This window comes from Fistularia commersonii, chromosome 18, assembly GCF_037954325.1.
Source record: "Fistularia commersonii isolate RoL2024-O1a breed Wild chromosome 18, RoL_Fcom_v1.0, whole genome shotgun sequence".
NCBI classification, from domain to species: Eukaryota; Metazoa; Chordata; class Actinopteri; order Syngnathiformes; family Fistulariidae; genus Fistularia; species Fistularia commersonii.
Genome location: NC_141301.1, coordinates 344973 through 364909, shown reverse-complemented (window position 1 = coordinate 364909; position 19937 = coordinate 344973). Strand labels below are relative to the sequence as shown.

Below are 19937 nucleotides of genomic sequence, written 5' to 3'. Positions count from 1 at the left end.
GCGATCCCAGGGAGTGTTTTGCAGCTGTTCATCGGCGCCGCAGCCAATAAACAACTGCAGACAAACTGGATTTGTTTTGGGGAAACGTTGCGGTTGCAAAGGACAAACACGTGAACACATTAAGACTTGTTTAGGAGGTGGAACTGCTGCTGCTGCTGCTGCTGCTGCAGTTGTTTGGCCTTCTCTCTATAACGATTCAGTGGAATAAAATATGGCTGACTGGAAATAAATTCTATCTAAACCGTTAGATCAAGCACGTATCTGACAAAATCACACATGATTTATACCAAGCAAAAAGTTTAGAAGTGATATTGATGACTTGTGATTTCTGAGGAATAAATGAAGAATGAATATTAGGTTTATTTTATTATCGCTTGTACCCACAACTGCTCAAAGGTACAGGTTTTAGTCATGAGAAGCGGATTCTCCCCGCAGCTGCGGGATAAGGACGTTTCTCACGCCGCAGAAGAGACAGCGCCGAGGAGAAGGACTACTTTTCCGTACAACTTGTTCTACATTTGGGAAAATGTCACATTGACAAAAGAAAAGAGACTGAAATCAAACCAAACTTCAGTCTTTCTCCAGGGACTGGATGGATTTCCTGCAGAAAAGCACCGTGTAAATGACATTCTAAACCTGTACTTTATTAATGTGTTTAATGTTTGTGTGCATAGAAAGTATTTCAGTGGTTTTACAGCCGCTGTGACCCCGAAACACGTGTTGGCTTTCATTTCATTCCAAACAAAACAAAACACACGAGTAACGGAGCGGAAGTGACGTCACTACTGCGTGTGCGCGTGGAGTGTGCGTTGACCGCGGCGCGGAGAAGGAGACCTCGGCGGCCACGACACGACACGACACGACACGACACGACACGCCACGCCGCGACCCTCGAGTGGAAACGGTCGCGGCACCGTCGTGACGCCGTAAACGAGGCTCTTATTGCGGAAGTTGACCGGAAGTTGTCCGCTGTGCGCGGCGGCGCGGGCGGCCGTTAATCCGAGGAGGCAGAACTCCTTCCCGGCTAACTTTCCCCGGACGGCCGCGGACGGACGGCCGCTTCCGGCGTCCGGTGACCGCGGGGTGACGGAAGGGTGACGCCGAGCGGCGGCGGAGGATGCGGGGTATTAAATGTCCCGCCGGTCCGTCCCGCGGGCTGTGAGCCGCGCCGGCCTCCGTCAGCATGGGCGACGACACCGCGCCGCGCCGGGACACCGACGCCCACCGGGGACACCCGAGCACCGGGGACCCGCCGCTGGACGCCGCGCTGCAGCACTGGTTCTCCTGGGACAAGGTGAGGAGGGCCGGCGGGGCGCTGCGGGGACACGCGGGGCGTTGCGGGGCGCTGCGGGGACTCGCCGTCGGCGAGAGGCCGGATCTCGGGTCCGTTCACGCGGAAAAGGCAGCGCGTCCTCGGGCAGCAGCGGGACGGTCAGACATGACCGGACATCCCGGTCGTTTGCTAGAAGCTTCTCAGCAAAGACCTCCAAGAAGAACCTTTGCAGTCAGTGAGCAGGAGCTGCTCAGCCTGATGGCATCTCACATCCTGGGTGGTGACTCGTGTGACTAGTAGGTTACTGCTTGGAGAAGATGTATGTTTTCAGCTCCCGGCGCCGCCGCCGCTCTGACCTTCTCAGGAGTTGGTTCCACCAGCGAGGAGCCGAGGACGAGAAGAGCCGAGGCCGGTCGGATGGGCGGCCAGGGCTCCTGGTGGCGGCGTGGAGGGTCGCCTGGAGGGGACGGTCGGGACGGTCGGGATGGTTGGCGAGACCTTATCCTGGTGATCAGACATGGAGGACCTGAGAAGGAGGTCCTGTGGGAGGATCTGGGTTGGTCGAACACCTGGCGAGCTGCTGCTTTCTGCTTCCGGCGTCAGCAGGGTTCTCACAGGGTTCATGAAGGTCACGGTCCTCCTCAGAAGACTCGATGTTCTCGCTGACCTTCTGTGATGGGTGCACGTCTCCTGCCACGGTGGCAGGACAGGAGAACCTGGACCTCAGGAGGTTTGGTTTGGGGGTCGAGGAGAGGACGGGACGTCCTTCACCATCGTCACAGCCGGCCTGTGAAAGGTTCCTTCAGAGCTTCTACCAGAAGCTCTGTCAGACCTCCAAAGGCTCCTCACCGCATGTGGACTTAGAAAGAGAAGAAACTTCTCCTGGAGAGGTTTGGAGCTGATGATCTGCTGGATCACTCAGTGTTTGTGGAGCGCAACCTCCAAAGTCTAAAGGTCAGAGTGCAGCTGCTGACCTCCACGCTAAATGTCAGCCGGCAGAACACACACACACACACACACACACACACACTAGGTATGTGATCTGGTCATGTGATCGGAGGGTAAATGCAGGCGAGGCCTTGAACATGACACCTGGACCATGGCCCTGCTCTGGATGGAGCTTCAGTCACTTCCTGCTTCCAGAAGAAGCTGGAAGAAGCACTACCTGCAGACACGGAACCTTCTAGACCTTTTTCACCGGTCTGATTCCAGGAGGCGTCTCTTCCTCAGCAACATCTGAGCTCTGCAGCCAAACCTCCCGAATCCAAAGCGTCTTCATGAAGATGCACGTCAGCGATGGTCGTGCCGGTGGAGGCCCTCCGGCCCTGGAGGTCCAGGACCTCAGGGTCCAGAGAAGGAGGCGCTGGAGGTGGTGGGACGGTCAGAGGGGTCGGACCGAGACGGCCGGAATTTGGAGCAGAAGCCGAACCCGAGGAGGCGGAAGGTCCGACGCCAGCGGCAGAACGTGCACGGACCTCTGCGCCACCCGCAGCCGGAGCGCCGACCCTCCACGACCGACATCAGGTCTCAGCCAGAGCTTCAGGTGTTCCTCCAAACATCCTTCAGATCTGCCGAGGAGGATCAGACGGGCCCAGGAGGCCCCGCGGCAGAACCCGATGCTGAAGATCCGCGGCGCTCGAAGGAGCTCCGGACGGACGGAGAAGAAGGCGTTGTGGGCGCCGGCCGCTGACGCTCTCTCTGTCTCCATGGCGACCCGCAGAACCCCTGGACCAGAACCCAGCTGGAGGTTCTGCTGGAGGCCGGGCAGATCCAGGAGCTGAAGACCAGGCTCTGCGGCAGGATGAGCTTCGGCACCGCAGGACTCCGAGCCAGGATGGGGGCCGGATTCAGCCGGATCAATGACCTCACCGTCATCCAGGCCACACAGGTGTGTGTGTGTGTGTGTGTGTGTGTGTGTGTGTGTGTGTGTGTGTGTGTGCGTGTGTGTGTGTGTGTTGCAGGGTCTCTATGGTTACCTGGCCAGGTGTGTGTGTGTGTGTGTGTGTGTGTGTGCGTGTGTGTGTGTTGCAGGGTCTCTATGGTTACCTGGCCAGGTGTGTGTGTGTGTGTGTGTGTGTGTTGCAGGGTCTCTATGGTTACCTGGCCAGGTGTGTGTGAGTGTGTGCGTGTGTGTGTGTGTGTGCGTGTGTGTGTGTGTGTGTTGCAGGGTCTCTATGGTTACCTGGCCAGGTGTGTGTGTGTGTGTGTGTGTGTGTGTTGCAGGGTCTCTATGGTTACCTGGCCAGGTGTGTGTGTGTGTGTGTGTGTGTGTGTGTGTGTTGCAGGGTCTCTATGGTTACCTGGCCAGGTGTGTGTGTGTGTGTGTGTGTTTCAGGGTCTCTATGGTTACCTGGCCAGGTGTGTGTGTGTGTGTGTGTGTGTGTGTGTGTGTTTCAGGGTCTCTATGGTTACCTGGCCAGGTGTGTGTGTGTGTGTGTTTCAGGGTCTCTATGGTTACCTGGCCAGGTGTGTGTGTGTGTGTGTTTCAGGGTCTCTATGGTTACCTGGCCAGGTGTGTGTGTGTGTTTCAGGGTCTCTATGGTTACCTGGCCAGGTGTGTGTGTGTGTTTCAGGGTCTCTATGGTTACCTGGCCAGGTGTGTTCCAGACGTGTGCACCAGAGGAGTGGTTGTGGGCTTTGACACCCGCGGGCAGCAGGAGAGCGGCTGCAGCAGCAGAAGGTACGGCGTCGCTGCCGCCGCACGTTACCATGGAAACACTGTTCGACAAGGTCATCGTGGAAGGAAGGGGTCGTGACCTCTGACCTCTGACCTGAGGTCAGGTGGTCGGTAACATCTCCTGTCTGCTCCTCAGCCTGGCGGCGCTGACGGCGGCGGTGATGCTCAGCAGGAAGGTCCCCGTCCACCTGTTCTCCTCCTTCGTCCCGACGCCGTACGTGGTGAGCAGCGCCGCCGCCGCCGCCGTGTCCGACCCGCACGCCGCCCTCTCACTGTCCTCTGGTGTCCGCAGCCGTACGCCGTCAAGAAGCTCGGGGCGGCAGCCGGCGTGATGATCACGGCGTCCCACAACCCCAAGGAGGACAACGGATACAAGGTGGGTCTCGGAGGAGCCGCTCCCGCCGGCAGGAGCTCCGGAGACGTCCTGCAAACCACGAAGCTGAAGCTTCTGGAGCCGGGAGGCTGAAGCTTCTCCCAGACGCTCTGCTTGGGTTCCTCGTCCCAGGGGCGGAAGTCACGCCGGTCCGTCTCCTGCCCCGCAGGTCTACTGGAGTAACGGCGCCCAGATCTGCTCTCCTCACGACAAAGAGATCCTGCGGAGCATGGAGGAGCACCTGGAGCCGTGGAGCTCCTCCTGCTGGGACCGGGACCTGGTGGAGAGCAGCTCGCTGAGGAGCGACCCTCTGAGAGACATCAACGCCTCCTACATGGAGGAGCTCGCCTCCCTCTGCTTCCACAGGTGAGACACCAGAGCTGCACCCCGGGGGTCTTCTCCGATCTTTATGGAGGCCGTGACCGGGGGTGAGGAGGTCCTCGGCCGTGACCTTCGGGTCAAACCGCAAGCCTTGGAGAGAAGAAGCTTGTCCCGTTCTGGCTTTGTCAGCGTCTGTCTGAAGCAGCCGGAGATCAGAGAAGGTCCGAGCGTTGGACGGCGTCCCTCTGACGTGTCTTCTGCCCGCCAGGGATTTGAACCTGCGCTCTCCTCTGAAGTTCGTCCACTCGTCCTTCCACGGCGTGGGACACCACTTCGTCCAGGAGGCCTTCAGGACCTTCGGCTTGGCTCCTCCCATCCCCGTCCCCGAGCAGAAGGACCCCGACCCCGACTTCTCCTCCGTCCGCTGTCCCAACCCCGAGGAGGGCCGGTCGGTCCTGGTGAGAACTTCTCCTCCTCTTCTCCTCTCAGATCCTCGGGTTTGTTTTCAGCCGCTGCCTCTTCTGCTCTCCAGGAGCTCTCCCTTCTTCTGGCCGAGCAGGAGGAGGCCTCCGTCGTCCTGGCGACCGACCCCGACGCCGACCGTCTGGCGGTGGCCGAGAAGTCGGAATCGTAAGTTTTTCCCGAACGCGTCGCAGACTCGGAGGTCTGGAGCCGCCGGTCTCCTGCCGCCGCTGGAAGCAACCTTCAGCGTGGAAGGTGTGGAGCAGAGCTTCCAAGGTAGCTTCTGCTGGCTGATAGTTTGAGGCCTCAGCCTCGAGAACGGGGGAAAATGAGGGCTAGGACGCTAACACGGAGCTAACACGATTACACACACACACACACACACACACACACACAAGGTCAATGTGTGTGTCCGGGTTAGCGTTAGCTCCATGCTAGCCACGAGCCCAGCTTTTCAAACTTTATTAAACTTTAATGTGATGTCAAACGGGCACCACAAACACCTTGTTTCCATGGTTTCTGACCTTCAACCAATCACATCATATGTGGGCGCAGACGCCGAACCCCGAAACACTGACACTGGAAGGTAGCGGTGCCACCGAGTGGGATCATATATATTTAGTACACAGACTCAAACTGGTCTCCAAGCCTGCGGTGAAAGAAAGGCTGCTGAGGAGCACAGACCTTCTCAGGGAAAGAGGTGCTTCTTTGGGGAGCTCAGGGGAACCCCGACATGTCTTAGTTGCACAGTTGGGGTGCTCAGGGAATACAAGTTGAAACATCATTACACAGCTGGACGTGCAGGACTTCCACACCAGGGAGGAGATGCGGGGAGTGAGATGATCGCTGAAGCAGGGAAGCCGTTCAGAAGGTGAACCGGTCCAAAAGCCCTGTTTGAGCTGCAAGGATCGTCCTTCCAGAAGAGGAAGGTCGTGTTCTCGTCTCCTGATGAGACACCAGCATCATCCAGGTCGCTTCCTCCCTCAAGACAAGTGTGTCCGGGCTCTTCTAGAAGAAGCTCTGCCAGACCTCAAGGAGAAGGAGAGCAGCCGTGGTCAGAAGAGACCATGTGCAAGTTCAAGGTTAAAGAACTGTTCATACCGTTAATTTGAATCTGAAGAATAATAATAATAGATTCTTCTACTCAACAACTATATGGGGTTTCTTAAGTCTTTCTCATTTGCCGTCTTATTATTATTGTTATTTTATTTATTACCGATTGATTTATTTTCTTAATTCTTGATTTGTTGATTTATTTTTTCATCATATTTTGTGCAGAAAAATAAAAATGAGGATATTTAAGAACAGTTGAACATTTATCATAGCTTGTCTTGTGGAAACCCTGACGTGGCCTCAGCAGGTCCTCAGCAGGTCCTCAGCAGGTCCTCCAGCGCCCAGGTGGATCCAGTCTGAGGCCCTGGTGTAGAACAAAAATACAGACCATAATAGTTCCCTCTCCCTGACCAGGTTTCTGCCGGTGGACTTTATGTGGACCGGCGTCCGGGGGGCCTCAGGAGGTCCGTGACCTCTCGCTCCGGCCGAGGTCCTCTGAGAAGGTTGTTCTCCGGCTGACCGGCCGGACCTCTGCTGACCTCCTCAGGTGGAAGGTGTTCTCGGGGAACGAGATGGCCGCTCTGCTGGGCTGGTGGATGTTCTTCAACTGGAAGGAGACTCACCCTGACCCTGCCGACACCCAGAGCCTCTACATGATGGCCACCACCGTGTCCTCCAAGATCCTGCGGGCCCTGGCCGCTGCCGAGGGCTTCCACTTCCAGGTGAGGCTTCTGCTGGCGGAGGAGGAGGAGGAGGAGGAGGAGGAGAAGGTATCTCCTGGACATCTCTGAGGTCTCTGTCCTCCGCAGGAAACGCTGCCGGGGTTCAAATGGATCGGAAACATGATGCACGAGCTGGTCCGGTCGGGGAACACCGTCCTGTTCTCCTTCGAGGAGTCCATCGGTAGGTGGACCTCCACCTCCATCGGAGCGGGTCGCCCCCGTGGTCTCCTTGATCCGAACCCGCCCGCCGTCCGCAGGGTTCCTGTGCGGCAGCCTGGTTCCCGAGAAGGACGGCGTGAGCACGGCTGCCGTCGTGGCCGAGATGGCGACTTACCTCCGCCGTCAGAAGCTGAGTCTGAGTCAGCAGCTGGACAACATCTACCGGACGTGAGCTAGAAGGATCTCCGGGAGCTCGGCGTCACGGCGACCGGCCGCCAGGCGGTCCGGGAGTCCCGTCCTCGCCGCCTCGCCCGCTGAGGTCCCGTGGTTCTCCTCCGCAGGTACGGCCGGCACATCTCCAGGACGTCCTACGTGGTCTGCAACCACCCGCCCACCATCTGCAGGATCTTCTCCAGGATCAGGAACTTCGGCGGCCAGGGTTCCTACCCGGAGACCTGCGGCGGCGTGCGGATCCTCCACGTGCGAGACGTGACCACGGGGTACGACAGCAGCCGGCCCGACCAGCGCTGCGTGAGTCTCCGGAGGGGGCGGAGCTCCGGGCTCGAAGGGGCGGGGCTCTGCCGAAGGGGCGGGGCTAAAACCGGTTCGATCCCGGAGCTTCCTGACGGAGGTCTTCTCCTCCAGGTGCTTCCCAGGAGCCGCAGCAGCCAGATGATCACCTTCACGCTGCAGAACGGTGTGGTGGCCACGTTGAGGACCAGCGGGACGGAACCCAAGATCAAGTTCTACACCGAGATCTGCTCGGCGCCGGGAGAGAGGTGGGAAACCGGAGGGGGAACCGCGGTACTTCATTTGGTCTGAACCTCGGCGACGCTGGAAGGTGACCTTCCTCTGAGCAGAGGAGCAGAGGAGGAACCACACTCACGTTCTGCTTCTGGAGGACGAGGAGTTGCTCCTCATGGCTCAGACGCTCCGATCTTATCAACCAGTCTGTTGTTCAGAACCAGGGCGTGAAGAGCGGAGTCTTGGACCTGCTGGCCTCGGACGCTCAGCGACGTCACCTGGTCCACCTGGTCCACCTGGTCCACCTGGTCTCCGTCCGGAGCTCCTGAGGAACCGTGAGGCCGAGGAGGACCGAGTCTCAGTGACGTCTCTTGTGTTGCAGTGACGTGTCCAGGCTGGAGGCGGAGCTTCTCAAGGTCACGGACCATCTGGTGGAGGAGTTCCTGGAGCCGGAGAAAAACAACCTAGTTCGCCGCATGTTTTAGCCCCGCCCCCTCAGCGCCGCTCACCTTCTGTGATGTCACGTCCTGTTGTGTCGTCGCCGTGGAGACAAGCCGTCTGGCTGCAGCTTCAGAAGGTCTTGGAGCTTGCTGGACACACACACACACACACACACACACACACACACACACACACACACACACTGTACGGAGAAGACGTGAAGGTCAACACAATCAGTCATTGGCTGGGAGCACTTTCAGTGTGTAGTAGTACTAGCAGCGGTAGTACTAGTAATACTAGTAGTAATAAGCAGGACAATCAGTACTTGTTCCAAAGCTGTGAAGACGCTGCCGGAGAGCAGAAGAACCTGGAGCTGCTGGTGAGAGGAGATGCCTTCAGAAGATGAAGATGAGATTTGTGTTTGTAGTCGTTGCTCGGAGGAGGCCGGCTGAAGGCTCCTGGCCTCAGGCAGGGTGAAGACATCAACAAAGATCTCCTCCGTCCTATTTATTTTTCTACCGGAGATATTTATTTGCAGGCGCTGCTGCAGAGCTTATTTTCCCAGATGTTTGTGTTTGTGTTGGAGTTATTGATCCGCAATAAACCTGAAGCTATCAAAGGGCTGAGCGTCTTTGTGGAAGACGAGCTGCGACGGCAGGAGACCAACGTCTGAGCACAGTCAAGTGGGCGAGATGTTCTGGTGATTTTACACTCATCATGTCGGTGGCCTCCCTCCAGGTCTGTGAAGGTCCTCAGGCCTCCAGGTCTGTGAAGGTCCTCAGGCCTCCAGGTCTGTGAAGGTCCTCAGGCCTCCAGGTCTGTGAAGGTCCTCAGGCCTCCAGGTCTGTGAAGGTTCTGAGGCCTCCAGGTCTCTGAAGGTCCTCAGGCCTCCAGGTCTCTGAAGGTCCTCAGGCCTCCAGGTCTCTGAAGGTCCTCAGGCCTCCAGGTCTCTGAAGGTCCTCAGGCCTCCAGGTCGTGGTCCACCCACGTCCCTCTCAACCTATGGAGAGTCAGGACCTCTAAGTCGTGGTCAAACCTTGTCTTTCTGTCCGTCTTAAAGGTTCAGGTCAACCTTGTCCTTCTCAGTCAGACATGGTTCAGATGTCACACAAGTCCTTGTCTCATTCCTACTCAGCTGTTCTACAGAAGATATAAAGATATAAAGAAGATCACCGAGGGATGGGATAAGTTATCAAACGTGACGGCCGATGTGCTTTGTGTTTCTTCTCCACTGAGGAACACAGCTGGAAGAAGGTGAGATGTGAGCATGATGATGTTTATTAGTGACGGCACAGGGAAGGTTGACCAGGAGCTGGAGATCATCGGCGTTTGGACAGAAATACAAGTTAGCTTTAATCGACAGGCGTTTGTTGTTTCTGCGAGCGAACGTGGAACGGAGATGCCGAGGAAGGTCCTTCTGAGCCGTTGCGTTGTGCAGGTGTCTCCTGGAGACGAGGCGAGGCTCGGTTCCTCCCCTGAACCCGGAGGTTCAGCCGAAAGCGGCTCCCCGAGGCAGCGGGCGTCCCTTTCCCCGGGGCCAAGATGGCGGCGGCGGCGGCGGCGGCCACGCGGCGGCGAGCTCGGCTCGGCAGGATGCGCGAGCGGATCTGCTGCAGGTTGATGCCGTAAATGACGGGGTTGAGCAGCGGCGGCACCACCAGGAACTCGGCGGCCAGAATGTTGTGGAGCACCTTCAGCTCGCCGCCGCCGCCGCCGTAGCGGGAGAACATGATGTCGAACACCAGCGTGGCGGTGAAGACGAACAGGGCCAGGAGGTGCGGCAGGCACGTCTGCGTGAACTTCCTGCGGTCGGAGCGCGAGCGCAGCGAGGCCCGGACCAGGTGCGCGTAGGACACCAGGATGAGGACCGCCTGCAGCAGGTGCGAGAACATCAGCGCGAAGCCGTAGACGTTGTTGAGGGTGGTGTCGGAGCAGGACAGCTTCACCACCTCCCAGTTGGTGCAGAAGAGCTTGCGGACGCGGCGCCCGCACAGCGGCAGCCTCGCCGTCAGGAGGACGCCCGCCGCCGCCTCCAGCACCGAGAAGGTCCAGGTGGCCGCCAGCAGCCGGGCCACCGAGCGCGGCGTCATCAGGGCGCGGTAGCGCAGCGGGCGGCAGATGGCCAGGTAGCGGTCGTACGCCATGACGGTCAGGCCGGTGTACTGGCAGAAGACGTAGCTGTAGATGCCCAGGATCTGAGCCAGGCAGCCGGCGTAGGAGACCACGTGAGCGTCGGCCAGGAGGTCGTGGAGCAGCTTGGGGTAGAAGGAGGAGGCCCCGCAGAGGCCGCTGAGGCACAGGTTGCACAGGAAGATGTAGATGGGCTGGTGCAGCGGCTTCTCCACGCACACCGTCACCGCCAGCGTCACGTTGACCAGGACGGTCAGCAGGTAGGACAGCAGGCCCAGCGCGAAGAAGGACCGGCGCTGCCACGGGGAGCCGTCCAGCCCGTGGAGAACCAGGACCAGGTCCGACGTGTTGTCCATCTCGCGCCGGCGTCTCCGGGACTTTCACGGGCCGGAAGGAGGCTCCGCGGAGCAGAACATCAGGACGCCTCCGGTCCTTCTCCGACACACGGCTTCTCCTCAAACAAGGAGGCGGAAGCTCTTTGGAACCAGGGAGAGAAGAACCAGCAGCAGCAAAGGAGAAGCTCGCAATCAGAGCAGAGAGACCTGGACGTGGACGTTCTGCGGCCCAGAAGAACACGGAGACGCCGAGAAGGACAACTCTGAGATCTCCAGCCTTTCTGTCTCCATCCAAGGCATGAACGTCTCCCGAACATTAAACCGGACGCTTCTCAAAGCCCATTTGTGTCCGCGAGGTTCTCGAGCTTCTGCTGCCGTTCCAGGCGGAGAACATCTCAGAGGTTCACGTGTCTCCGCTGGAGAGAAGTCACACCAGGACCTTCTGCAACTTTCTTCTCTGACAGGTTCTGCTCCACCTCACTGGAAACAACATAAAACCGTGAAGCCGCTAAACGTCGGCCTCTGACTGAGGAGAAGCTGCAGCAGAAACACAGCGACCACATCAGCGCAGTCAGATACTGAGAAGGTCTGGGTCACAGCTGTGGACAGAGGACCTCTGGTGCTGCAGACACGAGGAGCTCTGGAGGCTGAGGGAGCTTCGCAGACGCTCGGACCTGGAGGAGGTCGGACAGACGAAGCTCCTCCGACGCTCTTATTGGCCCGCGGAGCAGAAGATGGCGAGCAGATGACGTCACGCGGGAGGCAACGCCCCCTCGCAGCCGGGGTGCCAGAAGCTCAGAAGCTCAGAAGCTCTGAAGCTCAGAAGCTGGAGGCCAAATCGTTCGATCGGATCCATCCGTCGACCGTCCAGAAGGATAACCACGGCTCATGGGGGTCACATGACCACCCAGGAAGTCGAGTCTGGACGGCTTCTTCTCAGACAAGACTGACGGTCAGCTCAAACATCTCCGCTCATCCAGGAATCCAGGTCGGGGAACCTTAAACGTGCTGGGTTCCCAGGAGACCAGCTGGGGCTCCATCAGAGCCCAGGTTGATATCTGATCCTGGGCATCCAAATCTTCTCCGGCTCTCCTTCACGCAGATGTCCGTCCTCCTGGTCAGCAGGTCTGAGATGCTGCCATGAGGCTCCTCACAGGAACGCAGGAGCTCAGCTCAGACCCGCCACGTCCTCAGAGCCAGAAGAACGGCCCGGAGGTGTTCGGCCAGCTGAAGCACGGCTGGCCTGCAGGCCTGGAAGGTCCGGAAGATCCCAGAAGACTCGCCTCTTCCATTGAAAGGGACCTGAGAAGGTTCCTGGACTCCAGACGTGCAGCGTTTGAATGGAAGAATGATGAAGATCAACCAGGGATGAGCAGAGCTGATCGGTGGTGGAACCATTGCCCGACAGACGCTACGTGACCTTCATCTCGGCCCAGGATCACTGGAGCTGTGAAGAAGGTGAGATCTGAGGTCACTGACAGGAGGACATGGAAACCCAAGTGGTTGTTCTCGTCTTCGCTTGGATCAAAGCACGTAGGTGGAACGTTTGCCGTTTAGATCAGCATCTCCAACCTTTGTTGCACCTTCGAAGTGCGGCAGATCCACCAGAGTGGACCACGCCACGTCTCTCAGAACCTCCTCCCGACCCAAGACGAGCAGGATCTCTGAAGAACACGTCGGTTGAATCTGTTCACCTGCTGTGACCTCCTGACCCTCCTGACCTCAGAAGACCAGCCCACATCCAAACATGTTTGTCTGCATCTGGCAGGACGGAGGTTACATCAGGTCCCTCAGGCCTGGTCCTTTCATCACGTCGTCCAGGTCCTCCAATTCCCTCTGCAGCAAATTAGACGGCGAGACCCCTCGGCAGGCCCGTGGTCGCCGTGGAGATAATGAGGTCCCTCAGGAGGTCTGGATGTCAACAGAATGACTGCCGAGGAGGCCTCTGAGCCGAGAGGATGGAGAAGGTGGACCACAAGCCGGGTCCGACCTTCAGCGTCACTGAGGGTTCTCGAGCTGAACATCCAGGAAAACATCTGGCGCGTGTTTAGGTGACCTCAGTGGAGTGGTTGAGTCTCTGTACGGAGGGCAGGAACATCCGTTGATCAGATGGTCGGACGAGCTTTCCTCTCCGAAGCCCCGGAAGCTCCAACTCCTGCCTCTGGTTTCCTGTCACTGAAGGCCTTTGGAGGAAAGTCCTGATCTTCTCAAAGTGCAGGTTTGCTCTGATAGTGGACTAACATCAGACAAGTCTTGTGCATATGGTCGAAGACTCTCATGGAGGACCTTCTCATGTCCACATTAAACTCATAAGTTCTTCAGCCGTGCTGATCAGAGGAGGCACTGGAAGCAGTGAGGAGGTCACTCCGTCACCGCCACGCCAGAAGGGAAGTTCTGGACAAGCTTGGAGCTTCACCGTCTCACTGTGGTGAGGAGAACATGATGAACCCCTTCTGTCCGGGGTTCCAGACACTGCATGAAGGTGGAGAGGTGACAGCTGGACCTTCAGCACGTGGCCCAGTGATCTGCTGAGCTCCACTGAAGGAACGAGCGTCAGGCTTCCACCCAGCTCAGCGGGACTCGCAGACTCGCTGACGTGACCGGCCTCTGTCAAACATCTTCATGATTCTGATGTATCTCACACTTCTCAACGCTGAATCTGCTGGTCCAGCCTCACGCTGAGGTCCTGAAGGGGGTCAGGAGGTTCTCGACACATCTGGGGTTCACACTCAGAGGGTCTGGGCTCTTCAAATCCTCCACATGGACTTGTTTCTATTTACAGTGAAACCTGACATTCACAGAAAGACCTTGACTGACTTGATTTGCTCATTTAACAACTTTAATGGAGTCAGATGAAGAGGCCCGAGCATCTGGTGAGGACGCCTCCTGGACCTCCTGGACGCCTCCTGGACCTCCTGGATCTCCTGGACCTCCTGAACACCTCCTGGACCTCCTGGACGCCTCCTGGACGCCTCCCAGGGGAGGTGTTCCAGGCATGTCCACCTGGGAGGAGACCCTGGACACACTGGAGAGACCATGTGTCCAGGCTGGCCTGAGAAGGTCTCGGGGCCCTGGAGGAGCCGGACCATGTGGTGGGGAGGAGGAGGAGGAGGAGGAGGAGGAGGTCTGGGCCTCACAGCCTGGATGTTGCCCTACAAGAAGATGGATGAAGGATGAGTTTCTCCATTAAAAAGAAGTGAAACACTATGAATCCTTCCGTGAGCCTGGTTGTGTCATGTGTGTTCAGATAAAGTCCAGGATGAACGCCGCCTGTCGGCCATGACGGCTCCAGCATCTTCACCAGCCTGAGTGGAGGAGAAGCAGCAGCAGATGGAAATAATAACTAAGAGTGTAAAGAGATAAAGTGGTTATATTAGGTGTGTTTACCTCGGTGTTTTATCTCTTTAATCACTGGCTGCACACTTGATGCCACAGTGAGATGCTAAATGTAACCTGCACATGTTGCTGCGCTTCATGTCTGAACATCATCCATGGATGAAGTGAAGGTTCTTCTCTCACTCTGCCTTTAAATGCCAAGTATGATTTAATAATGAGGATTTATCTTTTATTCATCCGTGTCTCGGATGCTCGCAGCAGCAGCAGCAGCAGCAGCAGCAGCAGGACTCGGGAACCCGACCGGGAATGTCGGCTTTGAAAGACGATCGCTGGTCCTCCTCAGCCGGTCGGTAACTCGCCGACATCCACTTCTCCATCTCTTCTCGCTCGAGTCCACCGCACACACACACACACACACACACACCTTACTAGTGTTCTGCTGGGTTCTCTTTAGCTTCCCTGTCTTAGTAAACCACCTCCCGGACAGCCGTGGTCAAACGCTCTCGCCGCTCCCGCTCAACTCCAGAGCGACAGCCTGGATTCCAGAACTCCTCAGCAGGTTCACTAGTGAGCCGCTGAGCTCATGAAGGAGTGATCTCCTCGCCGGAGGTCCTTCACATCTCCAAACCTCTCTCAGCTGGTGCTCCAGTGTGTTGGCGACATTGGTACCACATGATATTAAGTCTGGTCTGGTTTCATTTCTACATCAACGTTTCTAACTGGAACGGCTGACGTGCGAGTGGACCTTCTGACACTCAAGTCTGGACCTGGTCCACTTCGCCATGACAACAAAAAGACCAAACATTCAAGGGAGGAGATGAATCAGTCTTTTTGGAGACATCGGTGAAGATCAACATCCCACACGGTTGAGATGGTTTGGTCGGCTTGGTTCTGGATCTGATGTTTTCTTTCTTCACCTCCAGGCCGAGGTTCTATCCCTCTGAGATGTAGACCATCTCCCGGGCCACCACGACACAGGAGGACTCGTAAATGAAACTCAATCGTTATTCAAACTTCTCGCCCTGCAGGTCTCCACACCTCATGTTCTTCTCTACAATCACACTTAGAAGCAGACCAGGCTCTTCTCGCTCCTCGAAGGCTTGGAAGGCATCAGATCCCTGGCCAGCTCCATCACCGGCTCCATCACCAGCTTCATCACCCGTTCAGCCTGAAGCCTGAAGCCTGGTTGGTCATCAAGACACTCGGGTTTGAAGACACACGTTTAATAAACGATGCTCCTTGGTCACTTCTGGAGCGGCGCTCCTCAATACACATCAGCTGCTGGTCCACCAACATCTAGATCTACAGTACGATTGTGTTGAGAGTGACAGAGTGAGGACGGTCCACAGAGAAGATGGTGGCAGAGTGACATCTAGTGGAGGTCTGCTGTGAGCGTGAGAAGCTCTGCCTCTCAGGCTGCTTCACCTGAAGGACCCCTGGTGACGCTTCTGGGTGAAGAGCCGACTTCTCCCACCTGCTCGGTTTTCCTAATTCCCTCATTTTTGATAGAGCGCTCGTACTGGAACCCTGGTCAGAAACCATCTGCGGGCCGCGGAAGGTCCTTCTACCTTCTGTCCTTCACCGCTGACGCTCGTGAGCTGCCACCGATTTATTCATTGATCATCTTTCCATCGCTGACGTGCGATGAGGTGACCGACGGTCAGAGCGGCCCAGAGCTCGGCTTCCTGGATGGATGGTGAAGGTCTGGAGACACGCCTGAAGACACCTTGTTTCATGATGTTCTTTATTGATTTCTCAGAATCGACCGACAGACGACACGCTTGTTTTTACCACAACAGAGAAGCGGGAAAAGAGAGAACGGCAGGTGACGGAGAAGGTTCTCCAGGGTGATGAAGCCGACTGGACCTCCAGTAAACTGGAGCTGCTTCCAGGCAGGTTCTGCTCCGCCGGGGAACAGAGGAGGGAAGAAAGCACATTTTGCTGGACAGAATTGTAAAGGTGATGTTCTCAGAGCAGGATCCTCCGCGGTGTTTCCGAGATGTCTCGGAAACCTCCACACATCGGCCGGACATTTGGAAAGAACAGCAGAGACTCAGGAAACGAGAAGGTCAGGGTGAAAACAAGAACACGCTGGTAAAACACAAGCAGAGGAAACACAACTGGGTCAAAGGTGAGGCCGGAGATCTGGAACCAGGACGTCTCCGATGAGAAGAAACCTCCGGCGACAGGACGATGGAGACTCACTAACAGTCTTAAAACGTCTGCAAGGACTTTCTGCATCTTCTGATTGTTCCACACCATCAGGTCTTCTCTTTAAAGGGAACCTCAGACGGCAGCGTCCGGAACCACCGCCGGGCAGAAACGGCTTTCCATCCGGGAGGATTCACTTTTTGCCCGGAAGGACGAAGCCCATGTAGATGTCCCGTATCTTGGACAGCCGCAGGCCGTACATCAGCGGGTTGACCAGCGGCTGCATGGTGAGCCAGTAGAGCGACAGGACCACCCTCAGCACGCCGGGCAGGTAGCCCAGGTCCAAGCGACCCTGGACGATCTCAAAGAAGGCGCCGCAGGCAAAGTTCACCAGGGAGGCCAGGTGAGGCGCGCAGGTGCTCACGGCGCGCTGCCGCGTGGCCTTGGACCCGGAGCAGCAAACCCTCAGGATCCTGGCGTACGTGTAGATGATCAGCAAGATCAGCGACAGGATGACGGTGAACATGTGACACAGTCCCACGATGTTGCTGACCGACGTGCCGCCGCAGGCCAGCTTCAGCACGTAGTAGCGGTCGCAGTAGACCTTGTTGATGACGTTGCCGCAGAGCGGCAGAGGGCGGGTCAGGCCGTACACCAGGAAGACGTTCACGAGGACGGGGTACAGCCAGATCAGGGCCGTCAGCTTGGCGATCCTGCCGGGGGTCATCAGGCTGTGGTACCGCAGGGGGAAGCAGATGGCCAGGTAGCGGTCGTACGACATGATGGCCAGGGTCAGAAACTCCACGCCGCCGTAGGAGTACAGGCAGAAGATCTGGAGGAAGCAGAGCGGCGCGGGGACGGCGTGCACGTCGGAGAGGATCTGCGGCAGCAGGAAGGGGAACAGGCCGGTGCTCCCGTACAGCTCGTTGACCAACAGGCTGCACAGGAACATGTACATGGGCTCGTGGAGGCTCCTGTTGGCGCCGATCACCAGGATCAGCAGGACGTTGGAGAAGACGATCAGGACGTACAAGATGAGAACGATGACGAAATACAAGTATCTGATCGGGCCGGTGTGGAAGTAGGCGCTCAGGATGAAGTGGGACACCTGCGTGGAGTTGACGCTCATCTTTCAGACAGACTCCTTGAAGGACGCCCGGCAGAGATGAACCATGTTCCCACGGCGCCAGAAGAAGCCGGACGAAGAGGTGAACGCCTCACCCGACCGGCGCTCCCTCCCAGGTGAGCGGCTTCACCGCACGCTTTCTTTTAACCTTGGAACAGTCAGGTGACGCCCACGGAGCGTCATCGCCTTCTGCGGCCAGACCATCATCTACTCCTCCTCTGCACGGCCAAACACCAAGCTATGATGTAATAACGCAACAACCCTGAAGAACACGGCCGTCACAAATGATACCGGAGCTCAAGGAGCGTCTGGAACCGAGTCCACCTGAACCAGCGTGAGAGGAGCATCAACTCTACATCTGGACCAGCAGGCAGAACATCAGGCAGAACATCAAGATGTTCACAGCTTTATTCAGATTGATATGTTCTTTATGTGACCCCAGGATCTGGTGTGGATACTGGGGTCGACCTACAGGATGCTCAGTAGAAGGTTAAGGAGCAGGACGAGGAGCAGGACAATCACTCATAACTTCCAGTGTTTCACTTTCTGTTTCATGGTTTTTGTTTTGGTTCTCTGAGTCCAGTGTGACGTGTTGAGGGCCGCTGAGGAATGACTTCTGAGGACCACAGTGAGATCAGCAGAAGATCAGCAGGAGGGGAACAGAAGTAGCAGGGAATAATTTCCCGTTTTAACCTTTTGGATCCGTCCGGTCCCTGAAGGTCACTGTCCACAGAAGGTGCACTTCTGATGTGACTGAGATGTTTGTGAACCTCTAAGATGCCTTCACCTCACCTCGGTCTCAGCCTGCTGGGCTCTGGTGAGACAGAAGGAGGGAGAAGATCAGCCAGAACTCACTGTGCTGAACTTCCATCCCTCCAGTACCTACAGCGCTTCCTTCACTCTGTATCTACGCAGGTTTATATCTCCTTCCATACCTGACCGAGCTTCTCGCTCATAAAGCCAGCGTTGCGCTGGAGCCGCCTGTCCTTCACACGTCACTGAGATAGAAGTGACCTCTGTCATCCACACCACACCCTGATGCCTCCAATCAACCTCCTGCATGTGTTTGAACGGTGGGAGGAACCAGAAGAACCCCGTGTTCTCCACGCAAACACGGGGAGAACATGGAGATGCCACACATGAAGCGCCTCCCTTGTTGGAACTGGACCAGGGAGGACCTTCTGGACCTTCTCGCTGCAGCAGAAGCACCAGCCGCCGCAGCGCTGAACATGCTGCTAAACTAACTAACATGAGAGAACATGAGTTCCTGCGTGGCTAGAAGGACGTCCTGGTGCAAACGGCTGTGGACTTCATAAAAGCTGAAGGTCCTTGGAGTTCTTTGGAGAGGAGCATCCAAACACATCTTGAAGAACATAATGTGACGGACAGCTTCATGGAAGATGTGCTGACCAGGACTGACGGAGAGAAGACGGTGAAGATGGACCTCCAGACGGGCTGCAATCAGCTTCACAAGTCAGATCCAGCATGACGACGTTCTTCGGTGGACGTTCTGGACACATGGAGGATCAGGGGGGGTTTGGTACCCCGAGAATATGGAGATGGCGGAGCACTTTCAGAAGGTGTTGGTGCTGATGCTCATGAACACAAGTTGTTCACCTCCATAAGGATTCTTCTGGCTCTTTGTCACCATCTGAACCTCCAGCTTAGAACTCAAAACAAGCGAACATCTGCCGGTCCAAGGAGACCAGCTGGAGAGGATGGAGGAGCAACAAACATGACATCAATGATCTGTATCTTGCAGCTTGTTGCCAAAATAAACTTGTGTTTTTTCAAGTTTCCAAAGGACGATAAAACACCAGAACATTAGAAGTAAAAGAATGAAATGCAGAATGTTCTTGTTGTTTTTTCTCACATGTGTCTTTATTGAAGGGTCAAGGTTGGGGTTCAGTTTGAAGCTCAGGAACACAGAACTCACAGCTCATCTGGACCAGCATGAGTTTCAGACCCTGAGCAGGATCTGCCTCTGCTGACATGTGAAGATCAGAGAGGGAACGATCATAACCACCAACCGTTCGGAAGTATTGATTACTGACTCTCTGATCTGGCTTTGGTTTCCTGCTCCGTGTCTCCTTCGGGTGTTGAAGGCCACAGATGCTTTGGTGCATCTGATGTGGGTACTGATGTGGACATTGTGGACACCTACAGGTGTGTGACCTTGAACACCAACGCCATCTTCAAGAAGGGTCAGAGCCGCCTGTTCTTCCTCAGGAGGCTCAGATCTTCCAACGTCTGCAGGACCATGCTGCAGATGTTCTACCACTCACTGGTGTCCAGCGTCATCTTCTACGCTGTTGTGTGCTGGGCAGCGGGATCAAGACAGCTGACACCAACAGACTGGACAAGCTCTTCAGGAGAGCTGGATCTGTCCTGGGAGTGGAGCTGGAGTCTGTGGTGCAGGTGTCAGAGAAGCTCCTCAGCATCATGGACGTCCATCACCTCCTGCATGGACACTGACGTCCTGTCAGAGCTCCTTCAGTCGTAGACTGATACCACCGAGGAGCTCCACTGAACGCCACAGGAGGTCTTTCCTACCTGAGGCTATCAGACTTTTTAATTCCTCTTCCTTCAGCCGCAGGGAATCTTCAATCTTTGTAGTTACAGTTAACAGTTAAG

At 56.5% G+C, this 19937-nt stretch overlaps 3 protein-coding genes across 4 annotated transcripts; 1 reads left to right on the top strand and 2 right to left on the bottom strand.

Annotated features, from left to right (window-relative positions):
- The first annotated feature begins 797 nt into the window (after positions 1-797).
- pgm2l1 (phosphoglucomutase 2-like 1) lies at positions 798-8847 on the top strand. 2 transcript variants are annotated; one of them, XM_086165000.1, is made up of 14 exons: positions 798-1294; positions 2994-3161; positions 3847-3953; positions 4087-4171; positions 4243-4326; positions 4493-4689; positions 4913-5102; positions 5177-5274; positions 6707-6881; positions 6969-7062; positions 7139-7268; positions 7382-7571; positions 7686-7819; positions 8167-8847. In XM_086165000.1, the coding sequence occupies exons 1-14, from the start codon at positions 1184-1186 to the stop codon at positions 8267-8269; spliced, it is 1866 nt and encodes a 621-aa protein (XP_086021126.1). In that variant the 5' UTR covers positions 798-1183; the 3' UTR covers positions 8270-8847. The 2 variants fall into 2 exon arrangements, with proteins under 2 accessions (XP_086021126.1, XP_086021127.1); XM_086165001.1 differs by lacking the exons at positions 798-1294; positions 2994-3161 and adding an exon at positions 3748-3789 and having other exon boundaries at positions 3828-3953.
- A 730-nt stretch (positions 8848-9577) lies between these two features.
- Positions 9578-10711, bottom strand: LOC147224000 (olfactory receptor 2G6-like). The gene has a single exon (XM_086164944.1). The coding sequence runs from the start codon at positions 10709-10711 to the stop codon at positions 9578-9580; it is 1134 nt and encodes a 377-aa protein (XP_086021070.1).
- Positions 10712-16370: 5659 nt separating this feature from the next.
- Positions 16371-17306, bottom strand: LOC147223999 (olfactory receptor 2F1-like). The gene has a single exon (XM_086164942.1). It carries the CDS (start codon positions 17304-17306, stop codon positions 16371-16373), a length of 936 nt encoding a protein of 311 aa, XP_086021068.1.
- Positions 17307-19937: the final 2631 nt, after the last annotated feature.